The sequence below is a fragment of the Salmo salar genome, chromosome 10 (assembly GCF_965601325.2).
Source record: "Salmo salar chromosome 10, fSalSal1, whole genome shotgun sequence".
Taxonomy (NCBI): Eukaryota; Metazoa; Chordata; class Actinopteri; order Salmoniformes; family Salmonidae; genus Salmo; species Salmo salar.
Window position 1 is genome coordinate 121,801,022 of NC_138300.1, and position 19,868 is coordinate 121,820,889.

The window sequence follows — 19,868 nt, forward strand, 5'->3', positions numbered from 1 at the left end:
ATGCACGTCTTCCCCCTGACGCTAGGACAGCAGAGTCCCTGTCCATCTTCCCCCTGAAGCTAACACAGAAGAGTCCCTTGCCCGTCTTCTGAAAACATCTGAAACCCTACACCTCTTCAAAGAGTATCTTAAATAATCCCACAGCACACCTCCCCCCAAAAATAATGGATTGTAGCAGTAGCTTTGGCTAGTCTGTACAGTATTAGTGTTGTGTATCCAATTGAACGGCTCAGACACGAGGCCTGTGTGTCAGGGATTCCAGACAACCACGGATTATAAAAAGGGAAAAGCCAGCCACAACGGACACCGACGCCTCGCTCCCGGAAAAGTTAAACACCTTCGCCCGCTTTGAGGAAAACAGCATGGAGCCGCCGACGCAGGCCCCCACCACTTCATAAGGACTGTGTGCTCTCCTTCTCCATGGCGGACGTGAGTAAGTCATTTAAGAGTGTTGACCCTCGCCGGCCCAGACGGCATCCCAAGCCGGGTCCTCAGAGCATGTGAAGACCAGCTGGCTGGAGTGTTAACAAACATATTCAATCTCTCTATATCCCAGTCTGTTGTCCCCACTTGTATCAAGATGTCCTCTACTGTTCATGTAACTTAGACAGTGAAGATGACTGAACTAAATGATTATCGCCTCACAGCACTCACTTCTGTCATCATGAAGTGCTATGAGAATGTAGTCAAGGATCATATCACCTCTACCTTACCTGACACCCTAGACCCACTTCAATTCATATACCGCTATCACTGTACACTGCCCTCTCTCACCTGGACAAGATAAATACCTATGTAAGAATGCTGTTAAATCGACCTCATCCTAATATACAGTACCAGTCAAAAGTTGACACACCTACTCATTCAAGGGTTTTTCCTTTATCTTTACTATTTTCTACATTGTAGATTAATAGTGAAGACATCAACACTATGAAATAACACATGGAATCATGTACTAACCAAAAATATATTCTATATTTGAAATTCTTCATAGTAGCCACCCTTTGCCTTGATGACAGCTTTACACACTCTTGGCATCGTGTGTCTCCAGTAGGACTGAGTGACTGTTGTGTACCTCTAATATCCGTCTCCCTCACTAAGCATCTGTGTGACTGAGTAAGTGAGTGAGAGAGGCAGGGGGGCAGGGAGGGAGAGAGCAAGGGAAGAGTCAGGGGCGAGAGAGAGGGAACGTGAGGGAAGGGACGAGTCAGGGGCGAGAGAGAGGGAACGTGAGGGAAGGGACGAGTCAGGGGCGAGAGAGAGGGAACGTGAGGGAAGGGAAGTGTCAGGGGCGAGAGAGAGGGAACGTGAGGGAAGGGAAGAGTCAGGGGCGAGAGAGAGGGAACGTGAGGGAAGGGAAGAGTCAGGGGCGAGAGAGAGGGAACGTGAGGGAAGGGAAGAAGGGCGAGAGAGAGGGAACGTGAGGGAAGGGAAGAGTCAGGGGCGAGAGAGAGGGAACGTGAGGGAAGGGAAGTGTCAGGGGCGAGAGAGAGGGAACGTGAGGGAAGGGAAGAGTCAGGGGCGAGAGAGAGGGAACGTGAGGGAAGGGAAGAGTCAGGGGCGAGAGAGAGGGAACGTGAGGGAAGGGAAGAAGGGCGAGAGAGAGGGAACGTGAGGGAAGGGAAGAGTCAGGGGCGAGAGAGAGGGAACGTGAGGGAAGGGAAGAAGGGCGAGACAGGATCTCAGAGGACTGAGCGTCTCAGCAGGCAGGCAGGCAGGTCTACTACTGATCAACATTCACTGGATTGTAATAGGGGATTACAGTAAACACAATGGAACAAAGTGAGAGATGGGCCAATGTATTGACTGTCAAGGCAATACGAAGGACAGAGAGTGATGACATGTTATCATCCAGTGCATTGTGCTGCAATAAGCAAGTCATCAAGAAACCGATATTACTCAAGACGTGGAAGCACTATAGATGATCTTAAAATTAACATAATGGTTTATTAGGAACGATTACCTTCACAATAGCATGCCAGTGTGATTGAGCTGTCACGTTGCATGATGGGTAATAATCTATGAACTCAGTTAAAAGAGATTCGGTATCTCCATTCTATCCACTTACACACTACTTCTAATGGATTCAACAATGTAGAATCTTTCTCCAGTCAAATGGGCACCAAGCCCATGATTGATTCACCATGATGGACAATGAGCAAACGCACACCTTTTCTGTATATTTAAGATATAAAAATGATACAGACCTTCGACCTATGCACCTCTCCATCGTCGTCCTCGCCTCCGACCCCCAGTATCTTCCTGGTCTTCAGCCGGCTCACCAGATCTGACTGACTGTGTTTCTTCATTAGAGGAGGATGTGGCTTAGAGGCCATGGCACAATAACCTGGAGCGAGAGAGACCGAGAGAGAGAGACACGTTTAGCAACTACGGAGTGAATACAAAGCTCTTAGGTTGCATGGTCCTTCGATGCAGAACAATCCTGTGAAAAATCAAGAAAGGTAGAGAGGGAGAGGATGGAGAGGAGAGAGGGTGGAGAGATGGAGATCTACACCCCGTTACGGCCAGACTGTATTAATAACACTACCATAGGGGGAGTACAGCATCTTATGCACACCACTACTTTGTAACATTAGGTAGGACTACTGTGGGTTATCCACTGAAGACACAGGCAATCCCGACCCTGTAAGTCAAATGTCTTCCACAGATCTGACTTTCCCTTTCCCTCCTGAGCAACCAGTAAACATTTCCCGTTTCGAGTTTCTTTTTCACATCCTCCACATCCATTTTGCAGTCACGTGTTACGGTGTTCGGAGTTTGTTATAACCAACTTATTGATGTGATTATGATAGGCTATCGGTCAGGCCCTATTGGTCACATGCATGCGATGCTTACATGTTTAACGTAAAGAGAGCAAGGGTTGAGGGAAAATTGAATGTTTTTCGTAAACAAATTAGGAATTTCGGTAACAGAACTTTTCAGGTCAGAAACAAGTAAGAAACTAAATGGCTGAAATGATGTCGCAGCTTCAGCACAACAAACCCTTGCTGTAGTAGGGAGGAGAGAGAGCGCCATTGTTCGCCAGTCACACAGGCACTCGCTGTAATTGTTTTTAACAGTGTGACCATCGTGCGGAGTAATTTGGGCGTCTTAATTATTTAATCAAACAGTGTTCTTAAAGTATCAGACAAGCGCAGTGCCTATGTAGTTGATTTTACTCAAACACACGTAGGGTGTGTGTTTATATATGGAAAGATACGTTTAAAAATGTCAACTAGGGATGCACGATATATCGGTATCAGCTAAAAATACCAGCATCTGCATCATCCCGATGTCTAGTTTAACGCCGATGTGCAAAACCGATGTCAAAGCTGACATACCTATGTTATATAGGTATGCACCTCGTCTACCTACGTTATATAGGTATGTACCTCGTCTACCTTCGTTATATAGGTATGTACCTCGTCTACCTTCGTTATATAGGTATGCACCTCGTCTACCTACGTTATATAGGCATGTACCTCGTCTACCTACGTTATATAGGTATACACATGATGTAATGTCAAAGCTGACGTGCATACCTATATAAATGTAGGTAGACGAGGTACATACAGTGCCTTGCGAAAGTATTCGGCCCCCTTGAACTTTGACCTTTTGTCACATTTCAGGCTTCAAAACATAAAGATCTAAAACTGTAATTTTTTGTGAAGAATCAACAACAAGTGGGACACAATTATGAAGTGGAACGAAATTTATTGGATATTTCAAACTTTTTTAACAAATAAAAAACTGAAAAATTGGGCGTGCAAAATTATTCAGCCCCTTTACTTTCAGTGCAGCAAACTCTCTCCAGAAGTTCAGTGAGGATCTCTGAATGATCCAAATGTTGACCTAAATGACTAATGATGATAAATAGAATCCACCTGTGTGTAATCAAGTCTCCGTATAAATGCACCTGCTCTGTGATAGTCTCAGAGGTCCGTTTAAAGCGCAGAGAGCATCATGAAGAACAAGGAACACACCAAGCGGGTCCGAGATACTGTTGTGGAGAAGTTTAAAGCCGGATTTGGATACAAAAAGATTTCCCAAGCTTTAAACATCCCAAGGTGCACTGTGCAAGCGATAATATTGAAATGGAAGGAGTATCAGACCACTGCAAATCTACGAAGACCCGGCCGTCCCTCTAAACTTTCAGCTCATACAAGAAGAAGACTGATCAGAGATGCAGCCAAGAGGCCCATGATCACTCTGGATGAACTGCAGAGATCTACAGCTGAGGTGGGAGACTCTGTCCATAGGACAACAATCAGTTGTATACTGCACAAATCTGGCCTTTATGGAAGAGTGGCAAGAAGAAAGCCATTTCTTAACCTGTTGGGGCTCGGGGGCAGTATTGAGAAATTTTGAAAAAAATATGTGCCCATTTTTAACTGCCTCCTACACCAACTCAGAATCTAGGATATGCATATTATTAACACATTCGGATAGAAAACACTCCGAATTTTCTAAAACAGTTTGAATGGTGTCTGTAAGTATAACAAAACTCATATTGCAGGCAAAAACCTGTGAAAAATAGATCAACATTTTTTTTGTGACTGTACTATTTAGTGTCATTGTTTTATAGATACCATAGTGAGAAAGGATTCATTTCGCAACTCCTACGGCTTCCACTAGATGTCAACGATCTTTATAAAGTTGTTTGAAGCGTCTATGATGAACAGAGACCGGATGGCAAGGAAGAGAAGTTGACCTCCCTGGGATGTCGTCACTTCATTATTGGCTGCACCTGCGCAATCATGTGATGCGATACGTTTTTCAAGACACAGGAGAGGTCGGGTTGAAACATTACTGATGTTTCACGTTAAAAATGGCTCTAAAGATTGATGCTAAACAACGTTTGACATGTTTGAACAATGTAAATAGATTTTTTTTTTACTTTTCGCCGTGACTCCCCCCCCCCCCCCCCGCGCTACTTTTTAGTAGCCTACCGAAGCGCTAACAACATGGAACAACTTGGAGTTATTTGGACATCAATTATGAACTTTGTCAAAAGAAACCACATTTGTAGTGGACCTGGGATTTCTGGAAGTGCCAATGGATGAAGATAATCAAAGGTAAGGGAATATTGACAATAGTAATTTTGATATTACATGGTTACAGATGGTGCTAACCTGTATAGCCTAGCCTATTGTTCTTAGCACAGCACCCGGTTTATTGCAAATTGTGATTTCCCAGTAAAGTTATTTTGAAATCTGGCATTGCAGTAGCATTTACGAAATGTTAAACTATGAATATTTGAATGACAATAATATAATTTACCAATGTTATCGAATAGTAATTTTGTGATTTGTAACATTGTTCACCGGAAGCATTTGAGAGAAAAAAAAATCTGATTTTCACCGCTTCGGTAAAATGCTGTTTTTGGATATAAATATGAACTTGATGGAACAAAAAATGCATGTATTGTGTAACATAATGTCTTAGGAGTGTCATCTGAGGAAGATTGTCAAAGGTTGGTGCATAATTCTAGCTGGTTATCCGCTTATGGTGACGCCTGTCTTTGAATTGACAAAACATTACACACAGCTATTTTCAATGTACTCTCCTAACATAACCTAACTTTATGCTTTCGCCGTAAAGCCTCTTTGAAATCGGACAATGTGGTTGGATTTAGGAGATGTTTATCTTTCAAATTGTGAGAAATAGTTGATTGTTTGAGAAATTGAAATTATTAGATTCTTGCAGTTTTTGAATTTCCCGCCGTGGTCTCTTGACAATGAATCCCGATATCGGGATAAGATCCCCAACAGGTTAAAGATATCCATAAAAAGTGTCGTTTAAAGTTTGCCACTAGCCACCTGGGAGACACACCAAACATGTGGAAGAGGGTGCTCTGGTCAGATGAAACCAAAATCGAACTTTTTGGCAACAATGCAAATCGTTATGTTTGGCGTAAAAGCAACACAGCTCATCACCCTGAACACAGCATCCCCACTGTCAAACATGGTGGTGGCAGCATCATGGTTTGGGCCTGCTTTTCTTCAGCAGGGGTAGGGAAGATGGTTAAAATTGATGGGAAGATGGATGGAGCCAAATACAGGACCATTCTGGAAGAAAACCTGATGGAGTCTGCAAAAGACCTGAGACTGGGACAGAGATTTGTCTTCCAACAAGACAATGACCCAAAACATAAAGCAAAATCTACAATGGAATGGTTCACAAATAAACATATCCAGGTGTTAGAATGGCTAAGTCAAAGTCCAGACCTGAATCCAATCGAGAATCTGTGGAAAGAACTGAAAACTGCTGTTCAAACGCTCCCCATCCAACCTCACTGAGCTCGAGCTGTTTTGCAAGGAGGAATGGGCAAAAAGTTGAGTCTCTCGATGTGCAAAACTGATAGAGACATACCCCAAGCGACTTACAGCTGTAATCGCAGCAAAAGGTGGCACTACAAAGTATGAACTTATTAAGGGGGCTGAATAATTTTGCACGCCCAATTTTTCAGTTTCTTAATTTGTTAAAAAAGTTTGAAATATCCAATAAATTTCGCTCCACTTCATGATTGTGTCCCACTTGTTGTTGATTCTTCACCAAAAAAATTACAGTTTTATATCTTTATGTTTGAAGCCTGAAATGTTGAAAAAGGTCGAAAAGTTCAAGAGGGCCGAATACTTTCGCAAGGCACTGTACCTATATAACGTCGGTAGATGAGGTAATGACGCCACAAAAAAATACAGCGCTACACAGAAAAATACAGCACACTTCCAACAACTAAAGTTGAAGTCGAACCGTCATTTGAATGGTAAGACAATCGCAGCGAGACAACAAAAACAAAAAAAGGTGAAATCGATTAACGCGAAGATAATGGAATTCACTGCCCTTGACAATCAACCGTTCTCTGTTGTGGATGATGTTGGCTTTCTCTGACTGGTCGAGCCCCGGTACACACTATTTTTCAGATGTTGCCCTACCGGAGTTGCACAGTATTGTTGAAACTCACATCCACGAGCTTCACGACTGACATTTGGACCAGCGATGTCAGCCCCATGAGCATGCCGAGTCTGACAGCACAGTGGGTCTACGAGGATTTCGTACTGAGGAAAGCCGTATTGCATGCTCAAGAATGTGCTGGTTCTCATACCGCTGCTGCCATTTCAAAACACTCCTAGCTCCATTCGAACAACTGACTGGAGAAATAAGCTGAACTGCCTCAGACGCAGGGTATTGCGTCATGGCATTGATACGTCTGCTCAACAAAAAACTGCCAACAGACCGTGGGGTTAAAACGGACAAAAGTACACGAGGATGTGAACAAGCGATTCAGTGGCGATTCTCTCTGAGCCTCTTCACTATGTCGTACCTAGCGTCGAGCATGGTGGCAAGGACAGCTAACTCGATGCAGACAAGAGGACAGAGCCGAGACAGAGGACAGAGCCGAGCCGAGACACTGCTTGATGAAATCTCCCTCTCCCCGTGGGCTTGTGTCAGACCACTCCACTTAGGCCAGCCTGCACACAATGATATATATATCTCATAAAGTATAGTCCTCACTCCACACACACACACCTGACAGGTTAACCTGCATCACTTGACATGAATCAGCCTTAACTCCTTTCCACTGAGAGTCTTGACAGTATGCTGCCCAAAGCAACACACTTCTCTTTATCCCCCAATATCCACAGCCTGGGTAACAGTCTGTGCTAACATTCCCACTCCTTGACTTTAGCATATGACAAATTACGGAGCGGAATATCAGCACAAAACAGGTCTGGAACAAATCTCCACTCATTTATCAGTGTCTTAAGGGATAGGGGGTAGTATTGAGAATTTGGAAAAAAATGTGCCCATTTTTAACTGCCTCCTACACCAACTCAGAAGCTAGGATATGCATATTATTAACAGATTTGGATAGAAAACACTGATTTTTCTAAAACTGTTTGAATGGTGTCTGTAAGTATAACAGAACTCATATGGCAGTCAAAACCCTGAGACAAATTCTGACAGGAAGTGGATACCTGATGTGTTGAATTACTTTTAAGCCTATGCCATTGAAACACACAGGGACTTATTAATCATTGAGCACTTCCTACGCCATCCACTAGATGTCACCAGTCTTTACAAAGTGGTTTGAGTCTTCTACTGTGAAAACTGACCGAATGAGAGACTTGGAACATTGGTCATAAGCGGATGGCCGATACTACTCTGGCGCGCGAGTGCATGTTTGGGTACTCTCGTTCCAATACGTTTTAAAAGAGAATGCAATCGTCCGCCTTGAATATTATTGAAGTTCTGATTGAAAAAGGCCCTAATGATTTATGCTATACAACGTTTGACATGTTTGAACGAACGTAAATATTTTTTTGCCCTCTGATTTCGTTCATGTTTTTGAGTAGCCTACAGGACGCGCTAACAACACGGAGCTTTTTGGACATAAATTATGAGCTTTTTCGAACAAAACTACATTTGTTATGGACCTGGGATGCCTGGAAGTGCCTTCTGATGAAGATAATCAAAGGTAAGGGATTATTTACATAGTATTTTAGATCTCTCCAACATGGCGCTTAGTCTGTATCCCAAAGCCTATTTTTCTGGGCGCAGTACTCAGATTATTGCAAAGTGATTTCCCAGTAAAGTTATTTTTAAATCTGGCAATGCGGTTGCGTTCAAGAGATGTTAATCTATAATTCTTTGAATGACAATATAATATTTTACCAATGTTTTCGAATAGTAATTATTTAATTTGTTGTGCTGATTGACTGGCGGTACTGGAGGGAAAATATTTCCTCAACGCCATAGTAAAACGCTGTTTTTGGATATAAATATGAGCTTGATAGAACAAAAAATGCATGTATTGTCTAACATAATGTCCTAGGAGTGTCATCTGATGAAGATTGTCAAAGGTTAGTGCATAATTTTAGCTGTTTTCTGCTTTTGGTGACGCCTGTCTTTGCATTGACAAAACTTTACACACACAGCCATTTTCAATGTACTGTCCTAACATAATCTAACTTTATGCTTTCGCCGTAAAGCCTTTTTGAAATCGGACAACGTGGTTAGATTAAGGAGATGTTTATCTTTCAAAGGGTGCAAGATAGTTGTATGTTTGAGAAATTTGAATTAGACATTTAATTGATTTCAAATTTGGCGCCCTTGATATTTCACCTGCTGTTGATAGGGTGTACTAGGGGTGGGACGCTTGCATCCCACGTTCCCAGACAGGTTAATAATGCAGTAGGTCTCACTAGGAAGCATCAAGTCTCCCACTAGTTTCCACACTCAATAGTAATCTATATACAATAATCAGAAGTCTGCCAGACTAACGGTGGATTTATACCTTAGACTTAATGAATTTCACAGTCACTTTAGTTTATTAATTTGACCATTTAAAAAAAAAACAAGCACACAAAACTTAAAAGCCATACATGCACATGAATAAAATCATGGAGGATAACACAAAGTCTGGGACTGATTTCCATTGTGGTCCTGTTGAGACAAGATGGCTGGACAAGATCCAACACAGTATGGCAGTGAAATAATAAAAAACAAAAAAACAGAAGAAGAACGTCTCTCTCATCATTCCAGTTACATCATAGGGGTTATTCATATGGGCACAGAAGACATCAAAACATATATATATTTTTTTTTTACATCAAACATATTTTGTACTTTACTTATATTTAATTTCATAGTTCTGAGCAGTCTGGCCTTAAGTGGGATGTATCCTGCTGAATCTGGGATTCCTTGACCTGCTGTCACACTGATATTTACACTAACTACTGCTCTGAATGGCTAGTTGGGTCAAATAGGGACCCTTCATGACGGGTCGGAACCTGGGGCTGTTGTCACAAGTCTACACCCCCCCAAATGATATCAATCCACACTAAGACAGAGAGAACAGCTGGCCTCGTATTCATGAAGCTCAGGATAGGGAGTGCTGATCTAAGGGTAAGCCTTTAAATCTCGTGCATTAGAAAATAAAAAAAAAACTGATCCTAGAATAGCCCTTTTTCCCCTCAGCAGCTGTATTAAGTCACAGTTTGGCTGACGTTAAGGGTATTTATAGGGGAGGTGATTAAAATGCAGGAACGGAGAGAGAACAGAGCCCTGAGTTGGGTTAATGTGATATAGGTTAAAAAAAAGGTGAGATTCACATCATTCTTACACAAACAGGACTAATATAACCCGTATGGATCAGACATAACTGAATAAATTTGAATTGATCAATCCATAAAAATAAAATAAGTTTAAATAAAACGATTTTTTTTTTTTTTTTTTTTAAATCGGCTTCCTTAATCTAGATAACGTCATCTGGATCATACCATTTCCATGGGGGAAAAAGGACACATGAGCACCAACATCTGAAAGCTAAGAGTCTATTTTTTTTGGGGGGGGGGGGGAGTTGGGGCTTGCGGAGGTGGAGCTGGCCCGAAGGCAAAGATACACATTTTAACCATTTCCCAAACTAAAAATGAGGAATAAGCAAAAGCTTTGATATCTAGTCACACAGATAGAAAAGGGGTCTTAAAAAAAACATCTCAAAAAAAGTTTAGGTTTAGAAATAGATCCAAAACATAATGTTGAATTAAAATCAACATTTATATTTATTTTTTCAGAATTGATTTGCCTTTATAAAAGTTTAAAGAAATATTGACTAGTGTCTGGTCGTTCTGATATATAAAAAAAAAACACAATATATCTTTATGATACTCTGTAGTATCTCACAGGGGGGAGGATTATGAAAGTTTACAGAAGTAACAAGTAAAAGGTAGACATGCCAAGTAATTAGTGCTTTTAAAATGTGATTTTCTTTTTGTTGAATTAAGTGATTACCCAACACGCAATGTTATTTTAGGCATATGTGACACAGCTCGCTTGCCAGCCTTGGTCCCAGCAATTTCGCTCTACACGTAACATCAAAAATGACCAATAGAAATAGGTTAAATTACCAGAGATTCATACATGGCTCATTATATTAGGCTATCTGTATTACTGGGCTATATCAACCAATAGGATAGACGTACTTTGAAGAGATGTTTTGCATATAGCCTACCATTTAGGAGCGGGATGAATTTCAGACAGACACCAAATATGGGTGATGAATATTAATTACCAGGCAATGTAGTAAATTATATCTTAACCATACTTATTAAGGTTTCCTTGGAAAGATAACTTACCCGTGCTTCTCCACCCATGCTTAGGCTATAGCCTACTCTATTTAAGCGTTTTTTTTTTTTAATACAATAGGTAGGCTAACGCATAAAAAAGCAGAAAGACCACTTTGTCGAAATAATATGCAATAAAAATTATTTCATTCTGATATCAAATTTTGCATCTGCACTGTACCTTCAGTAAATGTGTTTTACTAAAATGTTCAGTGGTAATTGTTAAAAGTAGACTTCTGCATATAGGTAAAATGGTTTGTTAAACTTTGCAACCAACGTTTTATTGCTTGGCATACATTTTAAAGTGAAAACGTGAGCCTCAGCGTCACTCCGTTACCGCGGAAATTGCCCAGCAACAAAGGCTCACCTCTTCTGTCTGACTGCCTGCTTGCGCCTGCCTGTTCACGATGAAGACTCGATGCAGAGAACAGGGCTAAAGGACGGCTGGCTGTTACGTGCCCGTTTGTCCTTTGTTTGTGGGCGGAGCTCATTATAATAATAGCCCGTGTGTAGAATAACCACTAAAACATGAAGATACTACAGACTACCCTTTGACCAGGGGCCCATAGTGCTGTTAGGAAACAGGGTACCATTTGAGATGAGACAAAGTGGTGTTCTATTGGGGGGATTAAACCCAAAAGCATTGTGAGCAGACACAGAGGGGCCTCCTGTGCTCCTTTTGAAAGTGTAAAATCAACCCAGTTAGAAGGACACAGGGTACCCCTCAGCGAAAGCAACGGACCCAGAAAAAAGACAAGGAGAAAAATCTGCTGTGTTACTTTACAAATGTCAAATTGCCCAGCTGGGATGCATTAAAGGGAGAGAAGAGAGAGAGAAGAATGAAAAGATGACTAAAATAGTTATCTACCTGCATACACAGAGGATGTTGATTAAAGGGCTTGTAAGTAAGCATTTCACGGTAAGGCGCATGTGACAAATAAAGTTTGATTTGATTATACAAACGTACTGAGCCAGAAACTAGTAATTAACTGCCTGGCAGTGAGGGAAATTATGATAGGCTGAGCAGAGCGGGAACCCTCCAGGGCGGAAGCGGGCGGGAACCCTCCAGGGCGGAAGCGGGCGGGAACCCTCCAGGGCGGAACAGGGTGCATTCCATGATATGACGTACACCACCAGCGTGAGGACATAGTGTGACACGTACCGTTCAAAAGTTTGGGGTCACTTAGAAATGTCCTTGTTTTTGAAAGAAAAGCAATTTTTTTGTCCATTAAAATAAATCTAATTGATCAGAAATACAGTGTAGACATTGTTAATGTCATAAATGACCATTGTAGCTGGAAACGGCAGATTTTTTATGGAATATCTACATAGGCGTACAGAGGCCCATTATCAGCAACCATCACTCCTGTGTTCCAATGGCACGTTGTGTTAGCTAATTCAAGTTTATCATTTTAAAAAGACTAATTGATCATTAGAAAACCCATTTGCAATTATGTTAGTACAGCTGAAAACTGTGTTCTGATTAAAGAAGCAATACAACTGGCCTTCTTTAGACTAGTTAAGAATCTGGACCATCAGCATTTGTGGGTTCGTTTACAGGCTCAAAATGGCCAGAAACAAAGACATTTCTTCTGAAACTCGTCAGTCTATTCTTGTTCTGAGAAATGAAGGCTAATCCATGCGAGAAATTGGAGATCTGGTACAACGCTGTCACCACCGATAAATCTACGATAAACGAGAATATCAATAAGCATTTTTCTACGGCTGGCCATGCTTTCCACCCGGTCAACAGCTCTGCACCCCCCACAGCAACTTGCCCAAGCCCCCCCCCCCCGCTTCTCCTTCACCCAAATCCAGATAACTGATGTTCTGAAAGAGCAGCAAAATCTCAATCCCTACAAATCAGCCGGGCTAGACAATCTGGACCCTCTCTTTCTAAAATGATCCACCGAAATTGTTGCAACCCCTATTACTAGCCTGTTCAACCTCTTTCATATCGTCTGAGATCCCTAAAGATTGGAAAGCTGCCGCGGTCATCCCCCTCTTCAAAGGGGGAGACACTCTAGACTCAAACTGTTACAGACCTATATCCATCCTGTCCTGCCTTTCTAAAGTCTTCGAAAGCCAAGTAAACAAATAGATCACCGACCATTTTGAATCCCACCGTACCTTCTCCACTATGCAATCTGGTTTCCGAGCTGGTCATGGGTGCACCTCAGCCATGCTCAAGGTCCTAAACGATATAACAGCCATCGATAAAAATAAAAAAAAGACCGTACGAGTCAGGATGTAGGCCTCTTTGCTCACACTTTTTCAGTTCTGCCCACACATTTTCCATAGGATTGAGGTCAGGGCTTTGTGATGGCCACTCCAATACCTTGACTTTGTTGTCCTTAAGCTGTTTTGCCACAACTTTGGAAGTATGCTTGGGGTATGCATTGTCCATTTGGAAGACCCATTTGTGACCAAGCTTTAACTTCCTGACTGATGTCTTGAGATGTTGCTTCAATATATCCACATAATTTTCCAGCCTCATGATGCCATCTATTTTGTGAAGTGCACCAGTCCCTCCTGCAGCAAAGCACCCCCACAACATGATGCTGCCACCCTCGTGCTTCACGGTTGGGATGGTGTTCTTCGGCTTGCAAGCCTCCCCCTTTTTCCTTCTAACATAACGATGGTCATTATGGCCAAACAGTTGTATTTTTGTTTCATCAGACCAGAGGACATTTCTCCAAAAAGTACGATCTTTGTCCCCATGTGCAGTTGCAAACCGTAGTCTAGCTATTATGGTGGTTTTGGAGCACTGGCTTCTTCCTTGCTGAGCGGCCTTTCAGGTTATGTTTATATAGGACTCGTTTTACTGTGGATATAGATACTTTTGTACCTGTTTCCTCCAGCATCTTCACAAGGTCCTTTGCTGCTGTTCTGGGATTGATTTGCACTTCTCACACCAAAGTACGTTCATCTCTAGGAGACAGAACATGTCTCCTTCCTGAGCGGTATGACGGCTGCGTGGTCCCATGGTGTTTATACTTGCATACTAATTGTTTGTTCAGATAAACGTGGTACCTTCAGGCATTGTGAAATTGCTCCCAAGGATGAACCAGACTTGTGGAGGTCTATAAAAAAACATTGAGGTCTTGGCTGATTTCTTTTGATTTTCCCATGATGTCAAGCAAAGAGGCACTGAGTTTGAAGGTAGGCCTTGAAATACATCCACAGGTACAACTCCAATTGACTCTAATGATGTCAATTAGCCTATCAGAAGCTTCTAAAGCCATGACATCATTTTCTGGATTTTTCCAAGCTGTTTAAAAAGGCACAGTCAACTCAGTGTACGTAAACTTCTGACCCCCTGGAATTGTGATATAATTCACTGTAAGTGAAATAACCTCTCTGTAAACAATTGTTGTAAAAATTACATGTCATGCACGTAATTTCCTGACCGACTTGCCAAAACTATAGTTTGTTAACAAGAAATTTGTGGAGTGGTTGAAAAATGAGTTTTAATGACTCCAACCTAAGTGTATGTAAACCTCCGACTTCAACTGTACATCTGGCCCTTCCTTAGACACTGTGTTAATTAACAAACCTCCAGACGAGCTTCAATGCCATTCAACACTCCTTCTGTGGCCTCCAACTGCTCTAAAATGCAAGTAAAACTAAATGCATGCTCTTCAACCCGATCACTGCCCGCACCTGCCCGCCTGTCTACCATCACTACTCTGGACGGTTCTGACTTAGAATATGTGGACAACTACAAATTCCTAGGTGTCTGGCTGGACTAAACTCTCCTTTCAGACTCACATTAAGCATCTCCAATCCAAAATTAAAATCGGCTTCCTATTTCGCAACAAAGCCTCCTTCACTCATGCTGCCAAACATACCATAGTAACACCCACCCGTAGCACGTGCTCCAGCAGGTATATTTCACTGGTCATCCAAAGCCAACACCTCGTTTGGCCGCCTTTCCTTCCAGTTTTCTGCTGCCAATGACTGGAACGAATTGCAAAAATCATTGATGCTGGAGACTTACATCTCCCTCTCTAACTTTAAGCACCAGCAGCTTACCGATCACTGTACCTGTACATAGCACACCCAACTACTTCATCCCCATATATACACACACACACTTTTGCTCTGTGTCCCAGTATCTCTACTTGCACATCATCATCTGCACATCTATCACTCCAGTGTTAATGCTAAATTGTAATTATTTCCCCACCATGGCCTATTTATTGACATACCTCCCTAATCTTACTACATTTGCACACACTGTATATAGATTTTCTATTGTGTTATTGACTGTACATTTGTTAATCCCATGTGTAACTCTGTTGTTTTTTGTCACACTGCTTTGCTTTATCTTGGTCAGGTCGCAGTTGTAAATGAGAACTTGTTCTCAACTGTCCTCCCTGGTTAAATAAAAAGGTGAAATAAATAAATTCTCAGAACAAAAATAGACTGACGAGTTTCAGAAACAAGTCCTTTGTTTCTGGCCATTTTGAGCCTGTAATCTGTAATCGAACCCACAAATGCTGATGCTCCAGATACTCGACTAGTATAAAGGCCCTTTTTATTGCTTCTTTAATCATAAGTTTTCAGTTGTGCTAACGTAATTGCAAAATGGTTTTCTAACACAACGTGCCATTGGAACACAGGAGTGATAGTTGCTGATAATGGGCCTCTGTAGATATTCCATAAAAATAGAAATAAAATCTGTTTCCAGCTACAGTAGTCATTTACAACATATTTTCTGATCAATTTGATGTGATTTTAAAAATTGACCAAAAAAATAGCTTTTCTTTCAAAAACAAGGACATTTCTAAGTGACCCCAAACTTTTGAACGGTAGTGTACACCACCAGTGTAAGGACACACACACAACCCCCCAGGAAATATGATACGCATAAATGACCTCTTCAGTAGCATGTGTTGAGGCTTCTGCTGTGAAATACGTGTTACTGAACATAAATAGATGAGGGTGGGGGGGAACGCAGAGGAGAGAGAGAGTTGGGGGGGACCAGAGGAGAGAGAGAGTTGGGGGGGGACCAGAGGAGAGAGAGAGTTGGGGGGGGGACCAGAGGAGAGAGAGAGTTGGGGGGGGGACCAGAGGAGAGAGAGAGGTGGGGGGGGGGACCAGAGGAGAGAGGTGGGGGGGAAACAGAGGAGAGAGGTGGGGGGGAAACAGAGGAGAGAGGTGGGGGGGGGAAACAGAGGAGAGAGGTGGGGGGGGGAAACAGAGGAGAGAGGTGGGGGGGGGGAAACAGAGGAGAGAGGTGGGGGGGGGGGAAACAGAGGAGAGAGGTGGGGGGGGGAAAACAGAGGAGAGAGGTGGGGGGGGGAAACAGAGGAGAGAGGTGGGGGGGGGAAACAGAGGAGAGAGGTGGGGGGGGAAACAGAGGAGAGAGGTGGGGGGGGGAAACAGAGGAGAGAGTGGGGGGGGGGAAACAGAGGAGAGAGTGGGGGGGAAACAGAGGAGAGAGTGGGGGGGAAACAGAGGAGAGTGGGGGGGGAAACAGAGAGGAGAGTGGGGGGGGAAACAGAGAGGAGAGTGGGGGGGAAACAGAGAGGAGAGTGGGGGGGGAACAGAGAGGAGAGTGGGGGGGGAAACAGAGAGGAGAGTGGGGGGGAAACAGAGAGGAGTGTGGGGGGGAAACAGAGAGGAGTGTGGGGGGGAAACAGAGAGGAGAGTGGGGGGGAAACAGAGAGGAGAGTGTGGGGGAAACAGAGAGGAGAGTGGGGGGGAAACAGAGGAGAGAGGTGGGGGGGGGAAACAGAGGAGAGAGTGGGGGGGGGGAAACAGAGGAGAGAGTGGGGGGGAAACAGAGGAGAGAGTGGGGGGGAAACAGAGGAGAGTGGGGGGGGAAACAGAGAGGAGAGTGGGGGGGGAAACAGAGAGGAGAGTGGGGGGGAAACAGAGAGGAGAGTGGGGGGGGAACAGAGAGGAGAGTGGGGGGGGAAACAGAGAGGAGAGTGGGGGGGAAACAGAGAGGAGTGTGGGGGGGAAACAGAGAGGAGTGTGGGGGGGAAACAGAGAGGAGAGTGGGGGGGAAACAGAGAGGAGAGTGTGGGGGAAACAGAGAGGAGAGTGGGGGGGAAACAGAGAGGAGAGTGGGGGGGAAACAGAGAGGAGAGTGGGGGGGAAACAGAGGAGAGTGGGGGGGAAACAGAGAGGAGAGTGGGGGGGGACAGAGGAGAGAGTGGGGGGGGGACAGAGGAGAGAGTGGGGGGGGGGCAGAGGAGAGAGTGGGGGGGGGACAGAGGAGAGAGTGGGGGGGGGACAGAGGAGAGAGTGGGGGGGGGACAGAGGAGAGGGAGTTGTAGATTTGGGCACTGATAAGCACCTAAATTGGAGCCTAATGGCTGTACAGTAACACGCTATAAATTACATCACAACTCAGGGTCTCCGCTTCACAGCTCTGTCTGGGTTTTGACTGACAGCCATTCTGAACTTGAGCACTGCACGCAACAAGAAGATGCCCCCGCCCCTTCCGTTAAATGGGCAACTTTTGCGCGTTTGTTGATGTCTTAGTGAGGGAAATACTGTACATTTAGAGGACTTTATTAATTTTGAAAGATGGGACGTTGAGGAATAGAAAAATAAAATAAAAAAATAAAATAAAATAAACAAAAATAAAAAAATAAAAATCGCTTCGATGTCATACAAGCGGAGCCAAAAACCTGTGAATCCAAATATGCACTTCACTTTTTCCATATCGTAAAACTCATGTCGTACACAGTGTAAACGTTGATGCTCACCATGTTAGACGTACAGTTACAAGACGACATGGCGTCATCCCTTGGGTTGGTCTGAACACACTGGGCCTGTTAGTCTATTTTCATAACCCAACGTCTTACGTTTCGTACATTTTTCTTTTTCAAATAGGTTTACAGGTACAAAAACAATCAAATAAATGCATACAAAGATGACCCATTCCCCTGCTCAGCCCCCCCAGTCCCCATATTGGCAATAGAATAAGCATTCAAATGATCCCCACCTCACCCAGATTTAGAATGGTACATTTTTGGACTGCGGACACAACGGCAATTGTGTGATGGCGGGGGACGCGGGGTTTTGCGTGACGGCGGGGGACGCGGGGTTTTGCGTGACGGCGGGGGACGCAGGGTTTTGCGTGACGGCGGGGGACGCAGGGTTTTGCGTGATGGTGGGGGACGCGGGGTTTTGCGTGATGGTGGGGGACGCAGGGTTTTGCGTGATGGCGGGGGACGCAGGGTTTTGCGTGATGGCGGGGGACGCAGGGTTTTGCGTGATGGCGGGGGACGCGGGGTTTTGCGTGATGGCGGGGGACGCAGGGTTTTGCGTGATGGCGGAGGACGCAGGGTTTTGCGTGATGGCGGAGGACGCAGGGTTTTGCTCCAAACAAAACTACAAGCATGCTAGTTCTTCAACAGCAAAGCTACTGTAGGAGAGAGCACGAACAAAACACCTTATAGTCGAAGACTCTTCTTTGGAGGCATAAAAGTGCATTGAAAATACTTAGGAAGTGTGCACACTTTGGAGAGGTGTGTGACCACGTGGAGACACCAGGTAGTCCGCTCACTCAAACCCTTGTAATGGGTTTTGTCTTATGTTGCACCTACCCCCACATCTTCCAAGAATATTCTCATCGTGTTACTAAATGTATGCAGATTATTTTCAGATTTTGTTATCAACAAATGTTGCTAGAAGTACAGTAAATGTTGTCATGATTGTCCTGTGAGGATCCTAATGGAAAATATATGACAATAAGCAGACCACCATAGTCCCTGTGCCCAAGAACAACACTCAGGTAACCTGCCTAAATGACTACCGACCCGTAGCACTCACGTCTGTAGACATGAAGTGCTTTGAAAGGCTGGTCATGGCTCAAATCAACACCATTATCCCAGAAACCTTAGACACACTCCAATTTGCATACCGCCCCAACAGATCCACAGATGATGCAATCTCTATTGCACTCCACACTGCCCTTTCCCACCTGGACAACAGGAACACCTACGTGAGAATGCTATTCATTGACTACAGCTTGGTGTTCAATACCATAGTATCCTCAAAGCTCATCACTAAACTAATGACCCTGGGACTAAACACCTCACTCTGCAACTGGATCTTGGACTTCCTGACGGGCCGCCCCCAGGTGGTAAGGGTAGGTAACACATCCGCCATGCAGATCCTCAACACGGGGGCCCCTCAGGGGTGCGTACTCAGTCCCCTCCTGTACTCCCTGTTCACTCATGACGGACAGGCACGCCTCCAACACCATCATTAAGTTTGCCGATGACACAACAGTGGTAGGCCTGATCACCGATAACGACAAGACAGTCTATAGGGAGGTGGTCAGAGACCTGACCGTGTGGTGCCAGGACAACAACCTTTCCATCAACGTGATCAAGACAAAGGAGATGATTGAGGACTACAGGAAAAGGAGGACCGAGCACGCCCCCATTCTCATTGTCTGGGCTGTAGCGGAGCAAGTTGAGAGCTTCAAGTTCCTTGGTGTCCACATCAACAAACTAACATGGTCCAAGCACACTAAGACAGTTGTGAAGAGGGCACAACAAAACCTATTCCCCCTTGGGAGACTGAAAATATTTGGCATGGGTCCTCAGATCCTCAAAAGGTTCTACAGCTGCACCATTGAGAACATCCTGAAAGGTTGTATCACTGCCTGGTATGGCAACTGCTCGGCCTCCAACCGCAAGGCACTACAGAAAGTAGTATGAACGGCCCAGTACATCACTGGGGCCAAGCTTCCTGCCATCCAGGACCTCTAAA

The 19,868-nt window shown here is 44.0% G+C and overlaps 1 protein-coding gene across 4 annotated transcripts in view; it reads right to left on the bottom strand.

Annotated features, from left to right (window-relative positions):
* Positions 1-19,868, bottom strand: part of LOC106561729 (tumor protein p53-inducible protein 11) — a 104,346-nt gene that overhangs the window by 23,134 nt on the left and 61,344 nt on the right. For all 4 annotated transcript variants that reach the window (XM_082957453.1, XM_045688572.2, XM_045688571.2 and 1 more), the window contains one exon: positions 2,208-2,347. In XM_082957453.1, coding sequence (XP_082813579.1) covers positions 2,208-2,336 — 129 coding nt within the window. In that variant the 5' untranslated portion in view covers positions 2,337-2,347. The remainder of the gene's footprint in view (positions 1-2,207; positions 2,348-19,868) is intronic.